The sequence below is a fragment of the Eschrichtius robustus genome, chromosome 6 (assembly GCF_028021215.1).
Source record: "Eschrichtius robustus isolate mEscRob2 chromosome 6, mEscRob2.pri, whole genome shotgun sequence".
NCBI lineage: Eukaryota > Metazoa > Chordata > Mammalia > Artiodactyla > Eschrichtiidae > Eschrichtius > Eschrichtius robustus.
Genome location: NC_090829.1, coordinates 75,811,047 through 75,833,641, shown reverse-complemented (window position 1 = coordinate 75,833,641; position 22,595 = coordinate 75,811,047). Strand labels below are relative to the sequence as shown.

Genomic DNA, 22,595 nt, shown 5'->3' with positions numbered 1-22,595 from the left:
AATTTTTAAAAATTAAAAAAAAGAATCCCCCTGCCACTGCAAGGTACACAGGTTTGAGCCCTGGTCTGGGAAGATCCCGCATGCCGCGGAGAAACTAAGCCCGTGCACCACAACTACTGAGCCAGCGTGCCACAACTACTGAAGCCCGCGCGCCTAGAGCCCATGCTCCGCAACAAGAGAAGCCACCGCAATGAGAAGCCCGCGCACCACAACGAAGAGTAGCCCCCGCTCTCTGCAACTAGAGAAAGCCTGCGCACAGCAACGAAGACCCAACGCAGCCAAAAATATCAATCAATCAATCAATCAATCAATCAATCACTCTTACGGGCCAGGGAAGAGATGAACCTTCCCAGGGCTAACCAGTTCTTATAGATAACAGCTGGCCAGGAGCATGTCTTTCATATGCAAACTTACCAATTCTGAGTATATTCCCCAAGCCACCCCCTTTATCTAATTCTCACACAACGAGCCAGTATTTCTCCTGCCCTAAATCATCCCCAGGCCAGGTGCTAGGAAACTAGAGACCATCTCTATAGCCAAAGCCCACCAGAACTATTCAAACCAGCCAGTCCTAAGCTGTTTGCTCTGCCCTGCCCTGCCCCGCCCTACCCTGCCCTGCCCACCAAAAGCACAACAAAGGCTCTGGCCCAGGCTTTCCCTTCATTCCTGCTTTTGTCTCCTGACCAGAACCTGACACTTCCCCTGTGGCCCTGCATGGCATTCCTCCTTCTCTTGGGAAATGTAAGCAGTAAATTCTTCTTTCAATGGCACTGATCTCTCTGTGTCGTCACTGAGTTACCTCTACAAATGAAGATCCTGTGGGTACAAGTGAGACAGTCCCACCTAATTCATTTCAGTGAAGAATCACTTTCATTCTAGTTTCTAGGGCACCTTCATCCAGAAAATGTCTCCATTCCACTTTTTACAAATATGAAGCATTTTCAGAGCATTGTCATTTTTGGGGTTGACCTCCTAGGCTAAGTGATACACAGAGCTGTAAAGTGGAAAGGAGTGAAGATAACAGAGAAAGAGCAGGAAAGGGTGACAGAGCCCACATGAAAGCTGCAGACTTATCTCAACCCTGAGAGTGGTTTCTGCGCTTTCTTCTCTCCCAGGTTCCAGGACCGTAGCCTCTTTTCTTCTGTCGCCTCACATAGGTGGTTCTGTCTGGGTACCACTGGTCTTTCACAGTGAAGCTAATAGCTTAAGTCTCCAACACCCTTCACTTGCATTAAGTCCCTCCCAAAGAGTACACCTAATTTTGTATTTGTAATTTGTATCCTTTTTACTAAAGAGAATCGCTAAAAACTTTACAAGCTTCATGCCCTATAGAAGCTGGGAGGGTGATAGGGGTCATGGCTACAGGAATCCCAGATGTGAGCCCTTCTCTTCCACCCAACCACCCTGGACCCCAGTTTCCCTATCTGTACAAGAGGTGCTAACAAGACGGTCTTGTCCTAGGTTCCCTTTTCTTTTCTCCTCAGATGCATTCATTTCTCTATATTCTAACAAAGCAATATGCTGTTACCTAGCATGTGGCTGCCAAGCCTTGCTTTGCATATTGGCTTTTTAAAGATGCTAAAACGGGCCTGAAAAACGCATAGCAAAAATATAAGTCAGTTCGTCACTGTACACTGGCTAATAAGGGCACAGAAAAGAAGAGCAAAGCTTTTGCAATGAAGCCTGAGACCAATGCTCAAAATTATAACCTAAAGATTGACTGCATTAAGATCAACCAGAGCCGTATTATGGGGTCAGGGGGTCATGGGCTTGGTTCCCACCAGGGTCTGCCACTCTTTGTATGTATCTTTGGGCAAGTCATTAAACATCTCTAGGCTTCTTTTCTGACAAGCTAAGCAAGGGGCCTGGACCAGAGGATCTCTAAGGACCACTCTGTCTCTTTTTTCTTTTGAGTTTGAGAGTTATTCGCTGCAATAATTTGTACCCCCTCTGTCCCTTAACATGTTCACTTCCTTCTGCCTCTCTTGCTGGTGCCACTCAGCCTCACAACTCGACCAGACTCTCTTTCTTTCTCTTGCCACGCTGAGCTAACCTAGGTTAAGCCACTGAACTGAGGAGGGGGAAGACAGGGAAAGAGCAAAGGAGAGCACAGAGAAGGGAAAGGCAAGGCAGGGAGTCTGGCGGAGCGGAGTCGTGGTGCAGGGTCAGAGGCGGCTCGCACCCTGGCTCAAACGTGGACCAGATGCCACAGCTGGGTCTGCATCAGGCTTGTTTCTAGGGCGATTAGCTCAGGCCAGCCAGAAGCTATCCCACAGACTTCCTAGAAAAGGGTCCTCACAGACCCACTCCTGCTGGAGCTCAAGTCTCCAGCCAGATAAAGAAGAAAGAATATGAGTTGCACTAGCTAATCTGAGCCTTTGGGTGACCCATTCTCGGGCCACAGCATGACACTGCTTCCCTTTAACTTTTTATGGAGACTGTCCAACCCTGAGAGAAGGGAAATAGCACATCAGATTAGTGGGAGGCATCCCTTATTCCATCGTTATTAAGAGGTTTCTGTTTTAATATCTGCAACACTAGCTGGAAATCCTGGCAAGACCAGGCACTCAATAAATACCTGGTACACTGAGCTGACTTTTCCCCATTTCCCACGCTAAGAGCGCTGGATCCTGCTGGACTTCAGACCTCGCACAGACGTCTACTTTCCATCTCTCCGTCTCCAGCCACCTGCTTTCTCCTGCCAGCTTCATCTTCCTGACACACCGTGCCTGTCACAGTCCTCTCTGTCCAGCGACTGATGGAGACACGCATGGAATCGCAGGTCGTTAGCCTTCCATTCACCTCCCTCTGGCACCAGCTGCTCCTTAGCTTTCCAGCCCCATGTTTCACAAACAGCCTACTCGACTGGGTTTCAATGTGAAATCTGCTTCATCCAATCACTGAACACGCATTGTATTTAGTGCTCACCATGTGACAGGCACTGGGCCAGATCCTTCTGCATATGGCATAAGAACCCTGAAAACCAGGTACGCTCACCCCATCTCGCAGTTGTAGAAACAGACTGCAAGCCCAAGAGTAACTTGCCCAAGGGCCCAGCACATCTAGTGGCACAGTCAGAATTCGGAACCCAGGTTTCCAGGTTCAAGTCCACCACCCAACCACACTGCACATCAATGAAGTGCCTGGGGACAGAGGCTCCTGGAACAAGACTCGTACCTCCACAAGTTCAACAGGTCCTCAAATACACACAGACACACACATTCCCAAACCACTCCAGACCCATCTAGGCCCAGAAAGCACCCCATCTTCCTCAATGGACTGCCCACCCCACATCGTCCATAGTGTCTTGCACAATGTGCCACACTCTGGTTTTGGCCAAGGGGATCATTCCAGACTTGGGACTCCTGCCTTAGGTTTTTTACCTGACTTTGCTGTGCTGAGTCATGCATTCATTTGCCAACTGAACCCTCTCATCATCCATATCACCACCTCGTGGACCAAATACATACTCCCCACATTAGTTTTATCATTAGCCAACATTTACAGACTGCTTCCTATGAACTGAGCGCTACACTAAACATTTACATGAATTATCTCTGTTAATCTTCATAATTCTCTAAGGTATGTTCTATTACTGTAGTCGTTTTATAGGTGAGGATACGAAGCCTTAGCCAGGTGAAGTAACTTGCCCAAAGTCACAAAGGGTTAGAGCCAGTACTTGAACCCAGGCAGCACCATCAACTCTCAGATCTACAGCCTCTTCTCATTTGGTCCCCTTGACCAACACACACACACACAGAACTACCCCATCTGGTCCTGAGATGAGTAAAGCCAAACCAAGAATCCATTCATTCACCCCTCCACCTAACTCACAAGCATCCCCACTCCTGCCAAATCTCCTGAGAGCTACTTTCCAGTCACAGTGATCAAGAGGAGAGCAGATCTGAACTGAAGGGTTTAGGGTAACACCCCCCCCCCACCCACCCAGCCTGTCTTCCCACTGGGCACTGCCTTCTTAGACCCGTGCTCTTCAGGCCTCAAAGCTCTTAGCAGAATTCCTGCCTCCCAGACCTGGAGTAAAGGGAGAAAAAGTTCATGGGAAACTTCTAGAGGGCCAGCCACTTCAAACATATCAGCCATCCAGCCTGCTATCTGTTCCCATACAGGCTTTGCTCGGGCCACTGGGGAAGGAGGCATAAAGCAGAAAGGATTAAAACCCGGACCTTGGCAATAACTATGCCTGGGTTCAAAGCACCCCCATTTTTCATCTGTCAACCAAAATAATCATATCTACTTCAGAATGTTGTTGTGAAGACTAAACAAGATAATGCATAGTAAATGTTCAGCCCGTAATAAGTTGGTAGTTGTTATCATTTTCTTACCCTCTCAGCCTCAGGGATGTGCTTCCCAACTTTACCACTGATACTTCAAGACGTAATACAAAGAGCAGCTCCCCCAATCCCTGACCAGGTGAGTTCCGTTAAGCAGAGCCAGCACTGACTGAGCATCTTCCATATGCTGAGCACTAAGGGCAGGGACTGAGGACACAAAAATGAATAAGACATGCCCCTGAACTTCAGGAGTTCACAGCCTCAAGGAAGACAGGAAAGAAACAGCTTACTTCAATGCCACACGGCAGGTGCAGTGACAGAGCATGCTGCCGGAGGGAGCAGGGGAAGCCAGTCAGATCACAGGGGACTGTGGGGGCCAGGGCAAGGAGTCGGAACTGAATTCTAAAGGCAGTGAGAAGCCACTGAAAAGCTTTAAGCAGAGGAAGCAAATGCACAGACTTATGCTTTAAAAAGGGATCACTTTAGAAGAGATGTGAGGAAAGAAGTTAGGAAGGTATGAACAATTCAATTAAGATGTAATACCTTGGACAAACAGTGCAAGGGAGACAAAGGGATAGATTTCAAAGATGTCTAGATAATGAACAGCAAAGGCCATGACATTGAACACTGTCTAATCCCTCAATGTTCAGAGATCGAGGGAGAGGGAGATGGAGAGGGAGGTGACGCATAGGCCTTTACATCCATCACTTTAAAAATCAACTCTCGGGACTTCCCTGGCTGTTCAGTGGTTAAGACTCTGCGCTTCCGCTGCAGGGGGCATGGGTTCGATCCCTGGTCGGGGAACTAAGATCCTGCATGCCGCATGGTGCGGCCAAAATATATAAATAAAAAATTTTTTAAATAAAAATCAACTGTCTCTTAAGACACTCATAGCAATTTAGCTTGCACTAACATTTACTGACCACTTGACTGCCAGGCACTGCCTTAGGTACTTGGAGGGTTCCAGTGACAAATCAGCTGAGAGAGAAGTATCAGCAAAGACCAGCATAGGGGAAAGACACAAGCACAGAGCCTCAGGAATGGTGACCTTTGTCTAGAAGGTGGGGTAAAAGGAGTAAGACGCAGGGGACCAGGCTCGAAACTCAGGCTGGGCCAGACTGTGCAGGACCTAGCCTAAGGAGTTTGAACTCTGAGTGGTGGACACGGGGAGCCATTGAAGGTTTTAAACAGAAAGAGGATCACAGCTGAGCCTTAACAGATCCCTCTCACAGAGATGAAACAAGCGCTCTCTTTTTGGAATCCCTGGAGACAAGGGCCTCACGTTTTCCATCTGGTTACCTTTTTCATGCCTAACACAGTACCCATTATTTAGGAAGTAGTCCACAAATACATGTTAGGGGCATAAACACTCATGTACAGTCTTGCAAACACAAAGAAAATGCATTGCCGGTATGATGTGAGAATGGTCAAGCTAAATAAATTTTTTAAATAAAATAAAGTAAATAAATCAAGGTTCTCTAAGGGTCCTTGACCACATTCAAAACTTGGCCACCGGCCTTTTCATCCAGGAGCAAACAGCCCTGGGCAAGAGTTCTGAAATATCTCTGAGGAGCTATTCCAGGCCTCTAGTCACTCATTCCTAAGCAGATTGAATACTTCAGGGGCTGGATACAAGGAGCTCAGTACAGGATGGAGGATACAGCTCTGGGCCTGCCAGGGCGAAGGGGAGCAGTACCTTTTGCTGAGCACTTGCCACCTGCCAGCCACCATGCTGCCTTTTTCACGTGTACCCATGTACATGAAGAGGGGGTAACTAGCCAGTTTGGATTCCCCCACCAACCCCGAACCCCATCTGCCTCACTAGCCTCTGCCCTTTGGCTCAGGACTCCCGGGTGTTGGACCCTGCTCTCTTGCTATTGTGTGAGGCTATGAGTTGATTCTCTCTCCCTTTGGGGGGCTCATTCCCCCCTGTTATAATGCCAGAAAACCCTCCTACCCCTCTCTATAAAGATGAGAGAAATCCAAGGGACAGTAAAAACCTCATGGTTGAGTGATCATTACAGAGCAAAGGCCCTGGGTGCAAGTAGCTTCCTGATAAATGCCTAAGTATGGTTGGTTGGTTTGTTTTTAAGGGGCAGCCACTTCAATTCCATACCTGCATTGAATATTTACTATAGCTAATGATCAGCAGGGAGAGGATAAAGAAAGAAAGAAAAAACGAAACCTGCAGATATCACAGAATCCAGAAATCTATTTGGCTTCAGCATATATGAGTTTTTCAGAAATAGAATTACCTTCTTACATTGGTTTGATTCAATATTAACAGGAGTTCATACTATCTGAGTCCTCACTCTGTTCATGGAAAACCTCCATGGGTGGGACGGGGTGGGAAGAGGAGTGTCCAGGATTCAAAATCCACTACAAATACCAAAGAAGATTTTTTGCGCACAGATGGTTAGGAATTGGCTGTAACATTTTCTCGATTAAGCTGGCATACCAAAATAAACTTCTGAGATCATTACTTTTAAAATAGTGCATGTAATGTTTCCATTCAGCTTCCTGCCTGGTGACCTTTGCTCATGACCCCCACACCGCCCAGGCCTACCTGCTGGGCTGCCTCATGGAAGAGTTCCTGCACTTGAGACATCTGGGCCATTCTCCGGAAATGGGGGTCCTGGTAGTCTGGGTGGGGAGACCCCTCTGGAAGGTAAACAGGACTCTGGGTCAGGCTGGCTCCTCCTTCCCTGGATCCTTATGGCCCATCCTTCCTCTATACCAGACAAGGCCCTGGCTGAGGGAGGGACCTTGTTCTGCCTCATCTGGAAACACCTCCTTCCCTCTTTGGTACCCAGATAGATCCCACCCATTCTTCAGCGCCTCCCTGTGCTCAAATGTTGCTGTTCTTTGAAAGCCACAGCTGCCTGCAGCTCTCTGTTTCTCCCTGAGCTCCTTCAATAGGGGGGTCAGAGCCAACTGCCTAGCTGCCCAGCCCCTGAGGACAGTTTTACACTCCTCTCCATCCTTGTGAACCCCTTTGTCCAGGGCAAGGACACCATCGGCTCACTAGGACCGGTTGCAGGTGGTGAAAGACTTACCAAGACCCGCTCCGGAGCCGCAGCACCGACCCTTCGCGTCTGAGTCAGCGCTGGGACCCGCGTCCCTCAGGCACCCCTACTTACGGGAACCCCATACAGCGCAGCGCACGCCCCCTCCAGCCTCGGCCCCGCCCGTACCGCGTTCCCAGGAACCCCTGGGCCCGGCGGGAGGCTCGTGTCCCAGTGGCCGTGTGTAGACGCGCCAGGGGACCGCGAGGGGGTCTACCTGAGCAGGCGGGCAAAGGTGACCCAAGCCGGCCCCCTGACTACAGGACAGAGCTCCCCGAGGAGAGGAGCCGCCCCGAGACCACCCTGCACACTGCCCACCCACCAGCCGCTCGGCGTCCGCCCTCACCGGTTCCCGGGACGCCCGCTCCTAGCGCTGGGCCCGCCCAGTCCCCGCCCCGCCGCCACGTGGCTGACCAGGTGTGCGCTGCGCGGGTCCCAGCTGTCCCGCTGACGAGGCATCCCGCCCGGGCTCGGGCACCTGGGCCACGACTCTCGGGTCCAGGTGGAGAAGGACGGGGCTGCAGACACTTCCCCTCCCCAAGGGTGGTGCCCGTGCACCCGCCGCCGCCGCCCAGGAGGGCTCCCAGAAGAAGGGAACAGCAATCTTAACACGGGTGGGAAGGGACTGGGCGTGGGGGGGTGGTGAGGGTGCGGGGGTGGACTAGGGGGAGGGTCCGCATGCTCTCAAACGTAACAGCCACTGCCTCCACCGCCCTCGACAGCTCGCTCACCGCACCCCCGCTGAGGTGCCCAGCCCTGGGATTAGGGGGACAGGACGCGAGCCTACTCACTGCAGTTGCTTCTAAGGACCTGCGCGTCACGCAGCACGCAGGAGTGAGAAAGGCTGGGGAGCGGGGGAGCCCGCGGCTCCCACTGGTCCGCAGCCCCCTGGACAGGTGCAGAAGCGTCTGAACAAGAGACCGTGACTGCGCTCCGGGGATGCCAAAGTGCAGCGGCCACGCGACCAGGTGACCCTCAGACTCGCAGGAAGTGGAATTCTTTTGCCAAGAAAGTGCCCTCGGGCATGCTGAGGTGTGGGGAGGAATTACCCTCGTCACCTTCAGCAATTCCCAGAACCGGCTTGGAGGGGCGGGGAGTGAAGTTAAGGTTTCCAGGGTCCCCGGCTTGCAGGGAAAAAAAAGAAATTAACATACAGAGAGATTAAATTATCGCTGTTTCCAATCTGGCATATTTCCTAAGCCTGAAATAACTTGCTAGGCCTCCATCTGGGCTTCTGAGAAACAGAAGGGCAGCTGGGAGTACTTCCCACGCCCACATGAGCCTTTGTGTGAAAATCCCTAAAAATAGAGGTTGTTCTTTTAAAAACAAAAGGGAAGGCAAAGCCATGGGAACAGTGACAGAGCCCCAACCTCTCCTGCTCCAGCAAAGGGTTTTTTGTTTTTTGTGGGGTTTTTGGTGTGGAAATATATATAACATAAAATGTGCCATTTAAACCATTTTTAAGTGTACAATTCAGTAGCGTCATTTATATTCACCATTTGGTGCAGCCATAACCGCTATTTCCAAAACTTTTTCATCACCCCAAACTGAGACTCTGTACCCCTCTACTCCCAGACAGTGGTAACCTCTAATCTATTTTCTGTCTCTGTAAATTTGCTTCTTCAAGCCTATCTCACATAAGTGAAATCAGATAATATTTGTCCTTTTTAAGTCTGGCTTATTTCACTTAGCTTCATGTCCTCAAAGTTCATCCATGTTGTGGCATGTGTCAAAACTTCATTCCCAGCAAAGAAGTTTTTAATAACCCAACTCTGTAAGAGGAAAGAACCCCAGGATAAATTACAGATTAGCCACCTGTGAACAAAGCATGGCTAGGTGGGCGTATTACTGGAATCCACTATATGTCCATGTATTACATCTGTACAGAGAGTAGTAGTGCCATCTTTATTATTCACTTGGGGGTCACACATGACACTTTGTTTTTTTGCCTCAAGCTGGTTTCCAGTTTGCTGTCACCTTCTGATGAGCCTCTCTCAAAGTGTCAATGTGAACTTTGAAGAATCCACATTCAATTCCATATCAGCCTGAGCTAAAAACATTAAAAAAGGAAATCAACCCCTCTGTTCATAACCACCTATTTCCTGTCACTCATCATTTTCTAAACAAATGAAAAGTTCCCTTTGAAACTTATGAGCATCTTCTACACCTAAGAACAAATGCTTGATTCTTTGCTTCATGTTAAGGCTAGAGAAGCCTGTCCATTTGCAAAGAAAAAAAGTGTACCCTGCTTAATGTAGATTTATAAAAATGATACTAACTGTAAACAAACAAAAAACCACTCTTAATGTATCAAAAAATAGCATACTGCCTAACCTTTGAACAGAACAATTCCATTTTTAAGATACTACCCTACATGACCTAGTACAAAGATGTTCACTGCATCATTACTTTGTAATAGTTTTTTAAAATTGTAACATCCTAACTGTCCACTAATAGAAGACTGATTACCTAAGTTATGGTACAGCCATACTATGACAACCAGCACTAGAAAGAATTAGGTGTTTTTATATGTACTAACATGAAACTTTGTTCATCACATAATAATGAGTAAAAACAGCAAGTTGTAGAATAATGTTCTTCTTTAAAAAGTGCATATATGTATATAGTTTGTATGGAAAAATACACATCAATTTGTTAATAGTGGTTATCTCTAGGGAGGGGGATTGAGATAGTGAGTAAAATGGGAGAGGAAATCTAGTTTAATGTACAAATTCTGGATTTTTATTGAATTTTTCTTCTTACAACGAGCACATGTTATTTTTGGAATCTGAAAAAAAATGAGTAAGAAAATTAAGACAAACAATATAGTGCAGATTGCATTTTCCAAAGATAACTGCACTAACATATTCCATCCCATATGCTCTTCTTGCAATACGACATTGACATTCCTTCAAAAAGAGATGGGAGTCTGTGTTCCCTCCGCTTGAGCCAGAACGCATCTTTGTAAGTGCCTCAACCAATAGGAGAAATGGAAGAAATGACACTGTTTGACTGCCTAGGTTAGGTCTTAAAGGCAGTGGGGAGTCCATCTGGCTTCCTTGCTCTCGGAGCACTTACCCTTGGAATTCAGCCACCATGTTGTGAGGAAGCCCAGGCCACATGGGGAAGCCACATGTTCCACCAGTAGCCAGCATCAACTGCCAGACATGTGAGTGAAACAAGCCTTCAGACAATGATTCAAGTCCCCAGCCTTAGATTCTTCCAGCTGAGGTCCCAGACACTGCAGAGCAAAGACAAGCAGCCCTTGCTGGTATCTGTCTGAATTCCTGACCACAGAAACCATGAGAGATAATAAATTATTGTTGTTTTAAGCCACTAAGTTTTGGGGTAATCTGTTATTCAGCAATAGATAGCAAATACATAGTACATCTAACCAAGGTAAAAAATATTTTGTTTCCTTTCATAGTATTTTTAGTTATTTCAAATTGTTCAAAATTACTGTTATTGCAGTACCATTATATAAAAAAAATCATAATGTTGTTCTTAAACTCACCTCTTTTTTTCTATTCAGGAACTACTCCAGCTAGAGCTGAAGCCCACAATAGTGAGGTTGTTGCTCTGTGTGTCTTACCCTGCTCAGCTGCAGACAGAAGATCCTTCATTGCATTCCTTTCCAGTGGTTGGTGCTGGGAATTGCCTTCTGTGTGAAAACTGGAGAAGAGACCATGTCTTGAAAAATGATCTCATTTGTCAGAAAGTCTGAACCCTGGGGAGGGATCAGAGCGTGGACAAAGTCCAAGAAATAGAAATGTGAAAACAGTTTGAAAACATTAGATCAGAATGTAAATATGTATAAGTACAAAAACATATCTCACAGCCTATGCCGTAGAACCAGAGTCAGAAGGGCCACAAAGAGTGGGTCAGCTAGTCTGGTGGTCCTCTCCTAGGCTGTACTTTACAATCACCTGGTGTAGTTTAAGAAAATACCCGAGTCTGGGGTGGGGCCTGGGCATCAGTATTTTCTTTAAACTCCTCAGGTGATTCTAAGGTACAGCCAAGGTTGAAGACTATGGAATTTCTAGCTCAATCTTTCTTTTGTTTCTTTTTTTTCCCCTTCTCTAAAATACCTGAGAGAGAGCATACATCCTGTCCACATTGGTGTCTTATTCCAGTTATAATCTTCAAGGACAAGGAGAAAGCATGAAATATATCACTCAGAGAACACAGGTAATATAAAATACATATATTTTTTTCTTTTTAGTTGGTCATTATGATGCACCTCCCTGGGGATGCCTGCCTATCTAAAAAATCACAGATATTCTGCACACACTCGGAAAAGTTTGCTGGCTCTGAGGAGAGTCAGGATTTGAACCTAAACCAGGTTTAGTTCCAATACCAGCCTCTCTCCTGTACACAATACAACTTCTCTAATCCAGGTGAAGAGATGAGGCAGAAAAAGATTTTCCTTCTTCCTGGACTTTAAAATGCTTTTCCAAGAACCCCAGATCCAAAAAGGAAGTCAGTCAGAAGGGCTGTCAGGTGTTACTGGGAGTTGGAAGGGGGTGAATCAGGAGATGCAAACCTGATGGAGGTACCAGCCCCTCACACAGCCTGAGAGCTCTCCATTCCCAGAGAGGTGGGGAAAGGACCCTGGGAAGACAAGCCTTGCTCTGGCTTCCCTGGTTGGGCTCAGCGGGGAGGGAGGGGCCGACAATGTCCTGCTGCCGGTGTCCCCAGCTCCTGTTGAGCAGGTTTCTCCTCCAGGATCTAAGCTATTTGTTGACTCTGGGGGTTTGCCCTCAGACAAGAGAAAGTCATTCTCCCTCTATCAGCCACCTGGCATCTGGCATGAGCCAGGACCTGGTGGGACCATGAGAAAATATGGGTTGCAGAGAGAAGCCTAATGAACAGGGTACAGTTTATTTTATGGATGACGGTGGCAGCCTTACTGAACTGCGACAACAGTGCAATTAGCATTCAGCCTTTGTTTGAATATCATATACGTAAGACCCAATCACAGACCTTCAAGAGTCTAGATGAGATAATTTAGGTCTGAATTTGAGTCCCGGATCTTCTCTTCCACTATGTGACCTTGTCCAAGGTGTTTAATGTGTCTCAGCCTCAGTGTCATTTGTTAACACAGAGTTAATGATAAGACCTGTCAAGCCTACCTGGCAGAGTTGTTATGAACCCTCTAGAATTTGCTGGGGACTGAAATCCAACTCAGCTATCTGTTGTGTTCAAAATCCACTCTCTTTCTTCCCATTTTGAAATTCACATGACCAGTTTTCTGGTCCCACAGCTGCTATCCACAGAGCCTCAAACTCCCTGGCAGTGCTTCTTCTACACCACCTGCAAGCTCTCTTGGCATCCTCAGGTGTAACTCATAGGGCCTGGATGCCCTCTTTTAACTATATTCTCCAGACATCTGTTGATCACCAAACTGTGCCCAGTGCTGATATACAATGGGGAGCAAGATGGCTCTGGACAAGCAGGAAATCAAATCAAATTCCCACGCTAATAAGCAGATCATTACAAACAGCCAACCATGCTAGGAAAGAACTGTACAGGGTGGTCCAAGACTCAGGGTGGCACAAGGGGGAGGGTGGTTATGACCTGATCAGGGAGACCAGGATAGGCTTTTCTGAGAAAGTGATGCTGCAGCTGAAATTGGGGTGGGGAGGTTAATAGAGAAAACTGTGTCGGTGGCAGAAAGGGTCATAACCAAGTATGAGAGGCTGAAAGCAGTTCAGTAGTGAAAGCAGAGGATGAGAGGCTCACTGCGGGTGAGGCGCGGGCTAATGGCTGCGGAAAACCATGAGGGCCAAGGTGAGAGCGTAGTATTTACCCAAGTAGCAACTGAGACACTTCTGAAGGTTTTGTGCATGGCGTTAATCTGGAGAAAGTACTGGAGGCCATCAAGACTCGTTGTGCAGAAACTTGAAGGAGCCTGGGCAAGACTTGAAGGTAGCTTGGGCTGTGGTAGTGATAAAGGGAGGGGGGGGGTTCAAAAGGATTTGAGAAATATTAACAAGCCCTGCCTCCATGACTTGCCAATCTGATTGATCAGATCATAGAACATTTATTGGGCCACACCCAGCAGTGAGTGAGGTCATTTTCCATTAACAGGTCACACATGTGGACCTGGTCCTTTGTTCCTATGCAACTAGGGTGAGGAAAGGGCTGGGACTCACTTGCTCATTGATGAAGTCCTGGCTGTCCTGTTTCTTACTCTTCTCATGTATTGAGATGTTCTCATTTCTCTGCAGCCAGAGCATTGTTAAGGTGCCAAGGGGAAGGAAATGGCTCTGGGGCCTGTAGTCCTGGCCACGTCCTCTGGCACATTTCTACATGAGGGTATGGGAAACAGGTCTAGCACGTGAGAAGATACCTTGTTTCCTACTAGCCATTGATCCTTGCGTGCATCTCCTTTGCGGATTTTGTTAGAAGTCTGTGGTTGAGTGCAGAAACCCATCATTTCCAGGCTCCCTGATCATAGCATCATCTTAACGCCATCAAATCTCCACCACCATTTCTAATATCGTCACTGCTAACGCCTCTATTACCCCATAACATGGTTCATTCATTCACTCGTATCTGCTTATGTGTGAGGCATGGTTCTATATTCTGTGAACAAAATGCCCTCAAGGAGCCTACAAACTAATCCAGGAGTCCCACAGTCTTTTCCTGATAAAGTTTTTGAATTCTCCTGAAACATTAATACTAAAACACATTTATGATAAATAAATCTAACTTGTATGAAAGGCCAGGCACCACATACCATCAATCAGTTGCTTCTGGTTGATGTATACCTGTTACGGCACATGCCATACAGCCATTCAGGAGGAAGAAAACAAAGGAGATAGCAGAGAATAAACAGAAATGGTGAAAGAAAAATAAATGTTAAGATGAAAAGGTGAGTGAGCAGACCCATCGCATCCACACAGACACGCGTCCCTCCCTCCCGCCTGGTGAGGCTGGCTACAGTGCTCCAATCTTATTGTCCATGACTCTGCTTTGGCCACATGGGCAGCCAGGTCCCTGCTCACAATTAACCAATAGCTTGGGATTCAAAAGTTCAATATATTCTTGCTTTTGTAAGATGATTTTTTCTTCCTCTGCAAGTCTACTGATTTTGTTTCTCATTCACAGCAACATATGCCGCTCTCCGTCCCTCCCAGGGTCTCAGATAATGGAATCATAAATTTACAAAATTTATGTCATTTCCACCTCACTAACTAGTTATTCTTTGCTGGTCAATTAAATCCAGACAGACAGATCCTATCACATCTTCTTTAATCTTTTGAAAGATACTGTCAGCAAGTCAGGAATTTACTCCATGTGCTGCTTTACATGAAATGAAGCTTCCAACATTTGTCCAGTTCTGCTCTATTTTGCCTTTGTGCTACTTCTAAAATCTAAACTAGGGAATATTTGTTTGTGCTTTTGTAAGTTTACAAATTATCTCAAATGATTTGATAGTCACAGCAACTCGCATAGGGGTTTTTATTATGCCAGTCTTACAGATGAAAAAAACACTGAGACTCAGGAAAGGTAAGTGACTTGTACAATGTTACACAGAAAGATCAAGGTAGAGCCAGAACTTGAAGGTCTAAGTTCCTTGCTTATTTCACTGCTCCTTATCTGCCCATGCAGAATATTACCAAACTATACGCCTGCTGTCTCACAGTCATCCTCAGCAAAATCACACACAGCTTATTTAAAGCTGTCCCATGCAGCACTGGTTATGCTGCCTTTTGAGTGCCATCACCCGCTCCCAAATCCTGAGGGCCAACTCCACAAACTGCACGGGACAACTGCTCTCAGCCAAGGCCTCCTGTGGAGCCCTAAGTTGTTCTGAACTCATTTACTCAGTTGTGTCCTCTTCCTAACATTTAATTTTGTGCTCTAGCAATCAGTCTTAACCCTCATATTGCCACTGACAAAAGCTACAAGATAGTGCTGGAGTTCCCACAAAGAAACGAAGGAAAACTACTGTATTGGAGGTTTAAAGATAAATTTTACAGCGGCCTAAACACCTTGAAGGAAATGGCTATGGAAAAGAGAATACCGGATAATTAGAAGCTAGTGGAAGTTATTTGACATAAAGAGTATCATAATCACATCTGGGAGTACTGACTAGTAGTGTATGATTTCAATATATTTAAAATAATATTAATACAGTTTCATGAAGACTGTGCTAGAATGACTAAAAGCATTGGTTCTCCTACTTCTGGGAAAGAATCCTCCAGCATCCATTTCCAAACCCCCAACGAGGGGTAGGTGATTCTCTCGTGCATTTTTACCCTCAGGTTTGTGAATCCCTACAGAGTATTAATCTTCCATTTCTGTAATAGGTCAGTTCCTTCTGAACAAAGCCTACTATCTCATTTCCACAGCCCAGGTTTGAATCCTATTCATAAGTTTGATATTTTAATTAGGGGATAATTTTTACGACTGTAATTTTTACCACTGTATTTGTATATATTTTCTGTCTTCTGGAACCAATTTATTAAAATTGTCTAGAAAACTATTCTAAAATAAGAAACACTATTACTTACCCATTTGTTGAGGAATGACATATAAATGACTCAGCACAGCGCCCAACACATCTTAACACTGAATATTTGCTTTAATAACCTAAAGTACAGTCCTGCATCCTGCAATTGATACCATCCTGCAACTGATACCTTTCAGATGCTCAAATAAAGACACTAGTAGCCTCAACCACCTATTAGTTGCATTTAGCACAAAGCCTGTTACTAAGTAGGTGATCCATGCTGAATACCATGCCCCCACAAGTAAGGATTCAAATCAATAGAAAACACAATTACTATCACAGATAATACATTCTTTGGGCCCCTTCACCACCTTGACACAGGCATCATAGTTTCAGAATCTTATTAACAATGGGATAAGCTAGGAAAAATTAAGAAAGTTATAACTTTGAGTTCATCTGTATAAATTGATAAATATGCAAAGGCTCAAATGTTCTCTACTTCACAATTCAAGTCCATTTCTAAACTCGAGTTTTCCCAGTAGTTTGAAAAATCACTTTGAAAATGTCACTCTCACTTACAGTATCACATCCCAGCTCTTACTCGTATGCATATACAACTGCATGAGTGTGTTCGTAAAATGTTTTTACTATAAATGTCCTTTTAAGGACATTTGAAAATGATAAAAGAACTAAAATCATGAGACTCAAAATTTACCTTTAGTTCACTTAAAACTCTTCTGCTCCATTGATTCTTTATCCATCAAATGTATATAATTTATTCCAATACCATCATCAGTTTCATCAAAGTGGAGGGAAAAATTGCCAGCACTCTGAAAAACAATTTTTAATTCCATCCAAACGTATAATCATCAAAATCTTCCTACTCCCTTTGTGCATGATAAATTGTCAAGTAAGACTCAATAATGTAACATTAATTCAAATGACTTCAATTTTTTCTGTAATCTTCAGAAGGTGGGGGAACTATCATGTAGAGTATCTCACCACTCCTCTCCCTACCATTCCTAATCATTCAAGAAAAAGTGTGATCTAGAAAATGGGTTAGTAGACTATAGGTGGTATTATTATGTATAATTGGTTAAAGCACCATGCTAATAAAGTCAGGGTCCTAGGATTAATCTTTGCAAAAGCCAGTTAGTTTCTATTTGTCCCAAGGACCCAAACTGTACCCCTAGCTGCAGACAGCTTTCTTACAACGTGTCCCACTGGTCACAAAATAGGGAGGGGGGACTGGCAAGGAGGTAAATGGATGAAAACAAATCTTCATTAACGGGGAAAAAAAAAAAATTCCCATGTATGATGATAATTGAATCTTACCTACAAAGAAAAAAAAATCATATATGTTCTTCTGCCCTTATTCTTGGCTCTATGTTAAGTTTATCTCAAGTCTAAAATACTGGGTGACTAACACTTGACTCCTGTATTTTAGAACTGCTTAATAAATAATGTTCTGCACAAAGCTACAGTAAAGGCCCTGCTAACTGTTACCCAATTTGTGTAACAAACTGTTCATTCCATATAGACATCCTTTTTCCCTTTTTAATATTGATCTTTCCACAGTTTTAAAATATTTTCCATTAGTTATTTGGTTCAGAATATTGTGAAAAATTCAGCTAGGAAATTATTCATAAAACTGTATTCTGATTTTATTTTTCAAACAGCCAGTGTCCACATTTAAAATGCAGAATTTGCAAATATAAATTATCTAATAATTCAATTAAAAATAAAACAAAAACAACTTCCTTTAGTATCATAATACATAAAATGGTATTATAAACTCCAAATGGCAAGGTTAACTACATGACAATAATGCCAGAAGCTGTGAAACTCATTAAACCTCTAAATGAATAGGTCAGTTTAAAGAACATTTCTGTGTTCCATGATTATGCATGAAACAAACTTTCATTGTATTATAAAGGCTCAGCAATTCATTCAGCATAATATGGGGTCAAGCAAAATTTTATTTTTACAATGACAATAAAAAACGCATTTAAACAACAACAAAAAATCCTCCCAATTGTTTAAAAACAATTCTGTTTGGAGGGTAAAATGTTATTTTAAAATATATTGACTCACTGAATTTCAATTGCCAGGCTGCTGACTACCAATGTGAAAGTTTGTATTTAAAAATATCACAAATATCTTTTCATTTGACAGTGAAAATTTCAATGTGATAAGTTTCATTGCAAAGCAATTTTCACCTGAGTAGACTTTGAAATTTAGTGCTCATATATTTGAAGGGGAGGTGGGGAAGGAAAGACCCACTTGTGTCAGATACTGAGTTTGTAGTTCTTTCACACTGATTTCCCAGAGGGCTGAAGAAACATCGGCTATGACCTTTCAGGACATACATGATGCTCCCCTTTTTCCTATAAATTTGTTCTGGCATTTTATGAATTCCCAGTATCCATATTTCCACTTAGTTACCCACTCAAGCATAGCAACCCAATTCATTCAATTCTATACAACAGTGTCTATATTATGTACATGTTTAATTATCAATAGGAAATAGAAAATAAAATTTACAGTGATTGAGAAAGGGTCAGAAAATGGGATAGGAAGAGTAATACTGTATATTCAGAATATCCTATTATCCTACCAGTTTCAATGACAAGGTTTTTCCTTTATTAGTTGAAATACAAAGAAGGCATAGGGGATCCCAGGAAAATAACACTATATATCAGAAAATTCAACGTGCTCCACCATCAGGATTTCCATTACATTTAATTTCTTCTGTACAATTTTTATAAACTTGTTTTTCTTTTCAAAATCATCAGATTTCCAGATTAAATTCAGCACTACACAGTATGCCCTTGAAGTAAAATGAGGTTACCTGCTTTATTTGGATACCAAGTTCCCTTCCAGACAGCATTAAAATAAAGACAAGTAAGACTACACAGATAAAATCCAGTATAATTCAAATCCAACAATGAAAAATTTCCCCCATATTGTTGCAAAATTCTTTCTACTGAAATGCTCTGCTACAATAATAAAAAGCATACATTACATATAAAAGATACCAGTGTACTAAAAAGTGACAGAAGTGGACTAGCAAATCCTTCAAAGCACATTATATAAATGACTAGCATTTAAAAACATTTTTCCTATAAAATGTAGGTCATATACATTTATAAATTGGCGGTTTTATTTCTAAAGCAGTGATGTGTGTGTTCAAATAGTTAGCTGTTCTGTACAGTATAATATCTACTCAAATCAAACTACAATAGGTTTGTCTTTCTTTGTATTGAAGTTGAATAAATTCATCTGATCAGCTGAGAAATCAAGGTTGAAAAATAAGTATCTAAAAATCAAAGTAGAAAGTTTAGAATTATTGAAATGTAGCTATGAAATATGAAGAGAACTATTTCACAATGGAGCTGAAGTCACCTCAAAACTTATGGGCTTGAATCTAAAACAGAAACAAATATTAAAATCCAAAGCAAACCACAAAGTTAGGTAGCAGTACAGAAGCAGGCAAAAAAAAAACACACCCCCTTCCTTCAGTGTGATGGGCACTAAGTTTTGCAGTCTTCCTCCATCTTGCAGAAGAGTGGTAAGGCCATTCAATGCTTAGTGAAAGTGAGTACAGATGAAGGCAGATTTAGCCTGTCTCCCCTGCAACTTCAATTATGCTGTGTAAACAGTGTTACGTTCCAATAGGAGGAACAATGGAATTTGCTTATAAAAACTGATTAAAGATAATCATTATTAAATGAAATAAAGATAATTAATAACTCTGAAATGTTTTTAGAACTTTCCTGATGCTACTTGTAAAGTTAGCACTGCTATGTATTATTGCTTACATACAGTACAACATCATATGCCTTCTAACATAAAGCAGTACTGTGATTTGTTTGTACATATTTACAGATTCTTAAAAACAAGCTGTAAAAACATTACATACTTTCAGACAATACAAATTAGCACATTGGTACTCACTTCAAAACAAATGGAATGCATAACATTAATAAACATCATAAAGGAAGACTCACATAAAAGTCCTTGATTGTCAAGACACGTTTATATATAAACTCTAACTGTGCAGAATTAAAGATTCAATCATAGGTACATCCTTATTTGATGAACCATATTTACAGCATGGTATCGCATAAAAAAATAAAATAATGTTTACAGGGTTTTACTTTTTTATCCATTGGATTAAAGAAAGCAACAAACACAACAAGAAATGTTTGTCTGCTTTAGTTTGTTTCCTACCAAAGTTTAAGTGAAAAAGGAAACATACGTTTTTTTATTTGCAGAATATAGCAAAAACAACTGGAAAATTATTTCCCTGAAATAAAGCAATTTGAAACGGAAAATGTTTAAATTAAATTGCAGAGTCAAAAAGTTTCTCATTGATTATAATAGTGCTTCTTCAAGTAAATATACTGTGAAAAAACGAGTTCTAGTTTAAAATGTTCTAAGTCTAAGAAATGTAGTTTTACAGTAATGCCTACTTTTAAGTTTCCCGGCTTTTTTTTTTTTTTTTTTTAACAGCCCTTTAAAAACCCAAATTAATAAAATGAAAGAAGTGGCAAAAGATCTAACCTAGCTGGCACTTTGCAAGTTTCTCTGGCCTGTGGAAATGAAAGCCTACCCTGAGCACAAGGCCTCTTTTGCCTCTCAAAACGAGAAAAATTACCCGACCATGGACAGTCCTCACTCAGCCAGAGCTAAAATTAGGATGGATTTCTATGGTATCAACTAGAAAATCTGCAAGTAGATCCAAAAAGTTTAAGAGCCACTTCAAATATTCTGAACCAAATGAAATATGTGTGCAATAAGTTTAAAAAAAAACCCACGCTTTTAGAAGATGTTCAAGAGATATTACTTCATCTAATGTGATCTGTTTCCAATCTTCAAACATGAGAACAGGTCCTAAGAAAGCACACCTCACTCACACTGCCAAGTTTAAGGGTGTAAGAGTATGTTTTCATAGAACAATTTGCTCACCAAGAGAAATGAAAAAAAAATTGCAAAAGGATATCCTCAATATTGATTTAAAGCAGCACAAAAGGCTACTTGCTTTCTCTATTAATGCCCAGATAGAAATTAAGTAACTTTCTGAACCAAAGTGGGGAAACCCAAACTGCTGAGATGTTTATCATATGATGATAATACAAGGTAACTCTGGTAGGCATGTAGGATTTCACAGTAAGAGAGCAATGACTATACTTAAAAAGTGGTAAGTCAGTAAATTATGCCAAAGTATCATTTATCTCAAAATATGCTTATAACGTGGTAGAAAAGTCTGCCATTATGTAGATGTAAAGAAATGTGGTGAACACAGGAATTCAACACCTGAACTGCTTGCATGACTGCCACTTTCAAAGGCCTTCCCTCCTTAGCTTACTGCTCAGCAGTAGAGCCACATTCTAAAAACTGTGCTGGTGATGTTAACACAAACAAAAAACCTTATTCTGTACCAAGTTCTCAACAGAACAGAAATTCCAACCAGGCTCAAAACAAAAACAAAAAAACAAAATAAATGCCTACCATCATCCAATAGTAGTATGAGAAAAACAAAAATGCCTATACCTAGGGAGAGCACAGTTCCATTGTTAACATCTTGCCTGAATGAAGCCTTCTTGAGGTTGTAATGTGCAACGCAAGACACACCATTCTTAAGAGTCAATAATGGCAGAACTTCAATATCTACTTCAAAGAAGTCTAGAATTCTTGAAAAATTTGGCAGCAAAGAAAGCTGTCAAATGGGAAAATATTTCAAGCAAAGTTTAATAACCAAAGTGTAGAGGAAACCCATATTAAACATAATTTATATTCCTTATCATAAAAACACCATATATTCAAAACAAATGCAAAAAATGTTAAGGGTAGGTATTTCTTTGTTCCCTTTCTTTATGAGAACAGTCTTGGGATAACATTAAATAAAAGAAAAAAATAATTTAAATGTATAACATTCTATACTGAAACAAAGACTGCAGATCTATAAGGCCAATACAAAAGTTAAAATGGAAATTAACAATAAAGTTGCATCTTCCAAGGGTTTTAATTTTAGATTATCACTGGTGCTATATCAGTACGTGTGCATTGTGACAAAGATGGTGGAAATTTAAAATAAAAAACCAAAAAGGTGGAAGAAATTAAACAGGATAATAAAATCAATATAACTAATGTTACTTTCCAAAAATTAAAACTGTCCAATGTGTAACTCAAACCATCATTCTTTAGAAAAGTATATATATAATATGTATATATATAAAAGCACTATTTATTGTACCATGCTGTATTATTTTAAGACAAAGAATTAAAAAAAAAACATTCGTGGATTAAGGATAAAGTCTGTAGTTTATTTAGATTTTGAAATGCAACAAAAAGTTTCCGATCACTCATCTAGCTGAAAAAGAAACTGTAGTTACTAGAATTAGTAAACACTCTTGGTTTGTAAAATTGTAATGAGCAGTGTTCATTAAAAAGTAACTCAAGATAAAATAAGCAATTAAAATGCCCATTTCTTTAGCTTCTCTGGATACTGTTTAATTATCCAATCTATCAAGATTCTAGAAAGAGAAGGATTAAACCAGGTTTTACAGTTCCAAAGATATCCAATTTCCTTTTATTGCCAAAAATTAAATTTTTCAATTATGAGATGATTATGACACAACCATATCAAACCTAAAAATCTAAATTTTTTTTTTTACTTTGAGAAATCAAAAATACCAAATAGATTCTAAGTGCTCTATGTTAACTGAAGTGTATATGTAAAGTAAAATACAATTAAGCTTTAAAATGTGGAAT

The 22,595-nt window shown here is 42.2% G+C and overlaps 1 protein-coding gene across 1 annotated transcript in view; it reads right to left on the bottom strand.

Moving 5' to 3' along the window:
- SLC12A8 (solute carrier family 12 member 8) overlaps positions 1-8,266 on the bottom strand; it is a 132,457-nt gene extending 124,191 nt beyond the window's left edge. The window contains exons 1-2 of the mRNA XM_068546581.1: positions 8,149-8,266; positions 6,859-6,953 (exon numbers count right to left, since the gene is read on the bottom strand). Coding sequence (XP_068402682.1) covers positions 6,859-6,909 — 51 coding nt within the window. The 5' untranslated portion in view covers positions 6,910-6,953; positions 8,149-8,266. The remainder of the gene's footprint in view (positions 1-6,858; positions 6,954-8,148) is intronic.
- Between the last annotated feature and the right edge of the window lie 14,329 nt (positions 8,267-22,595).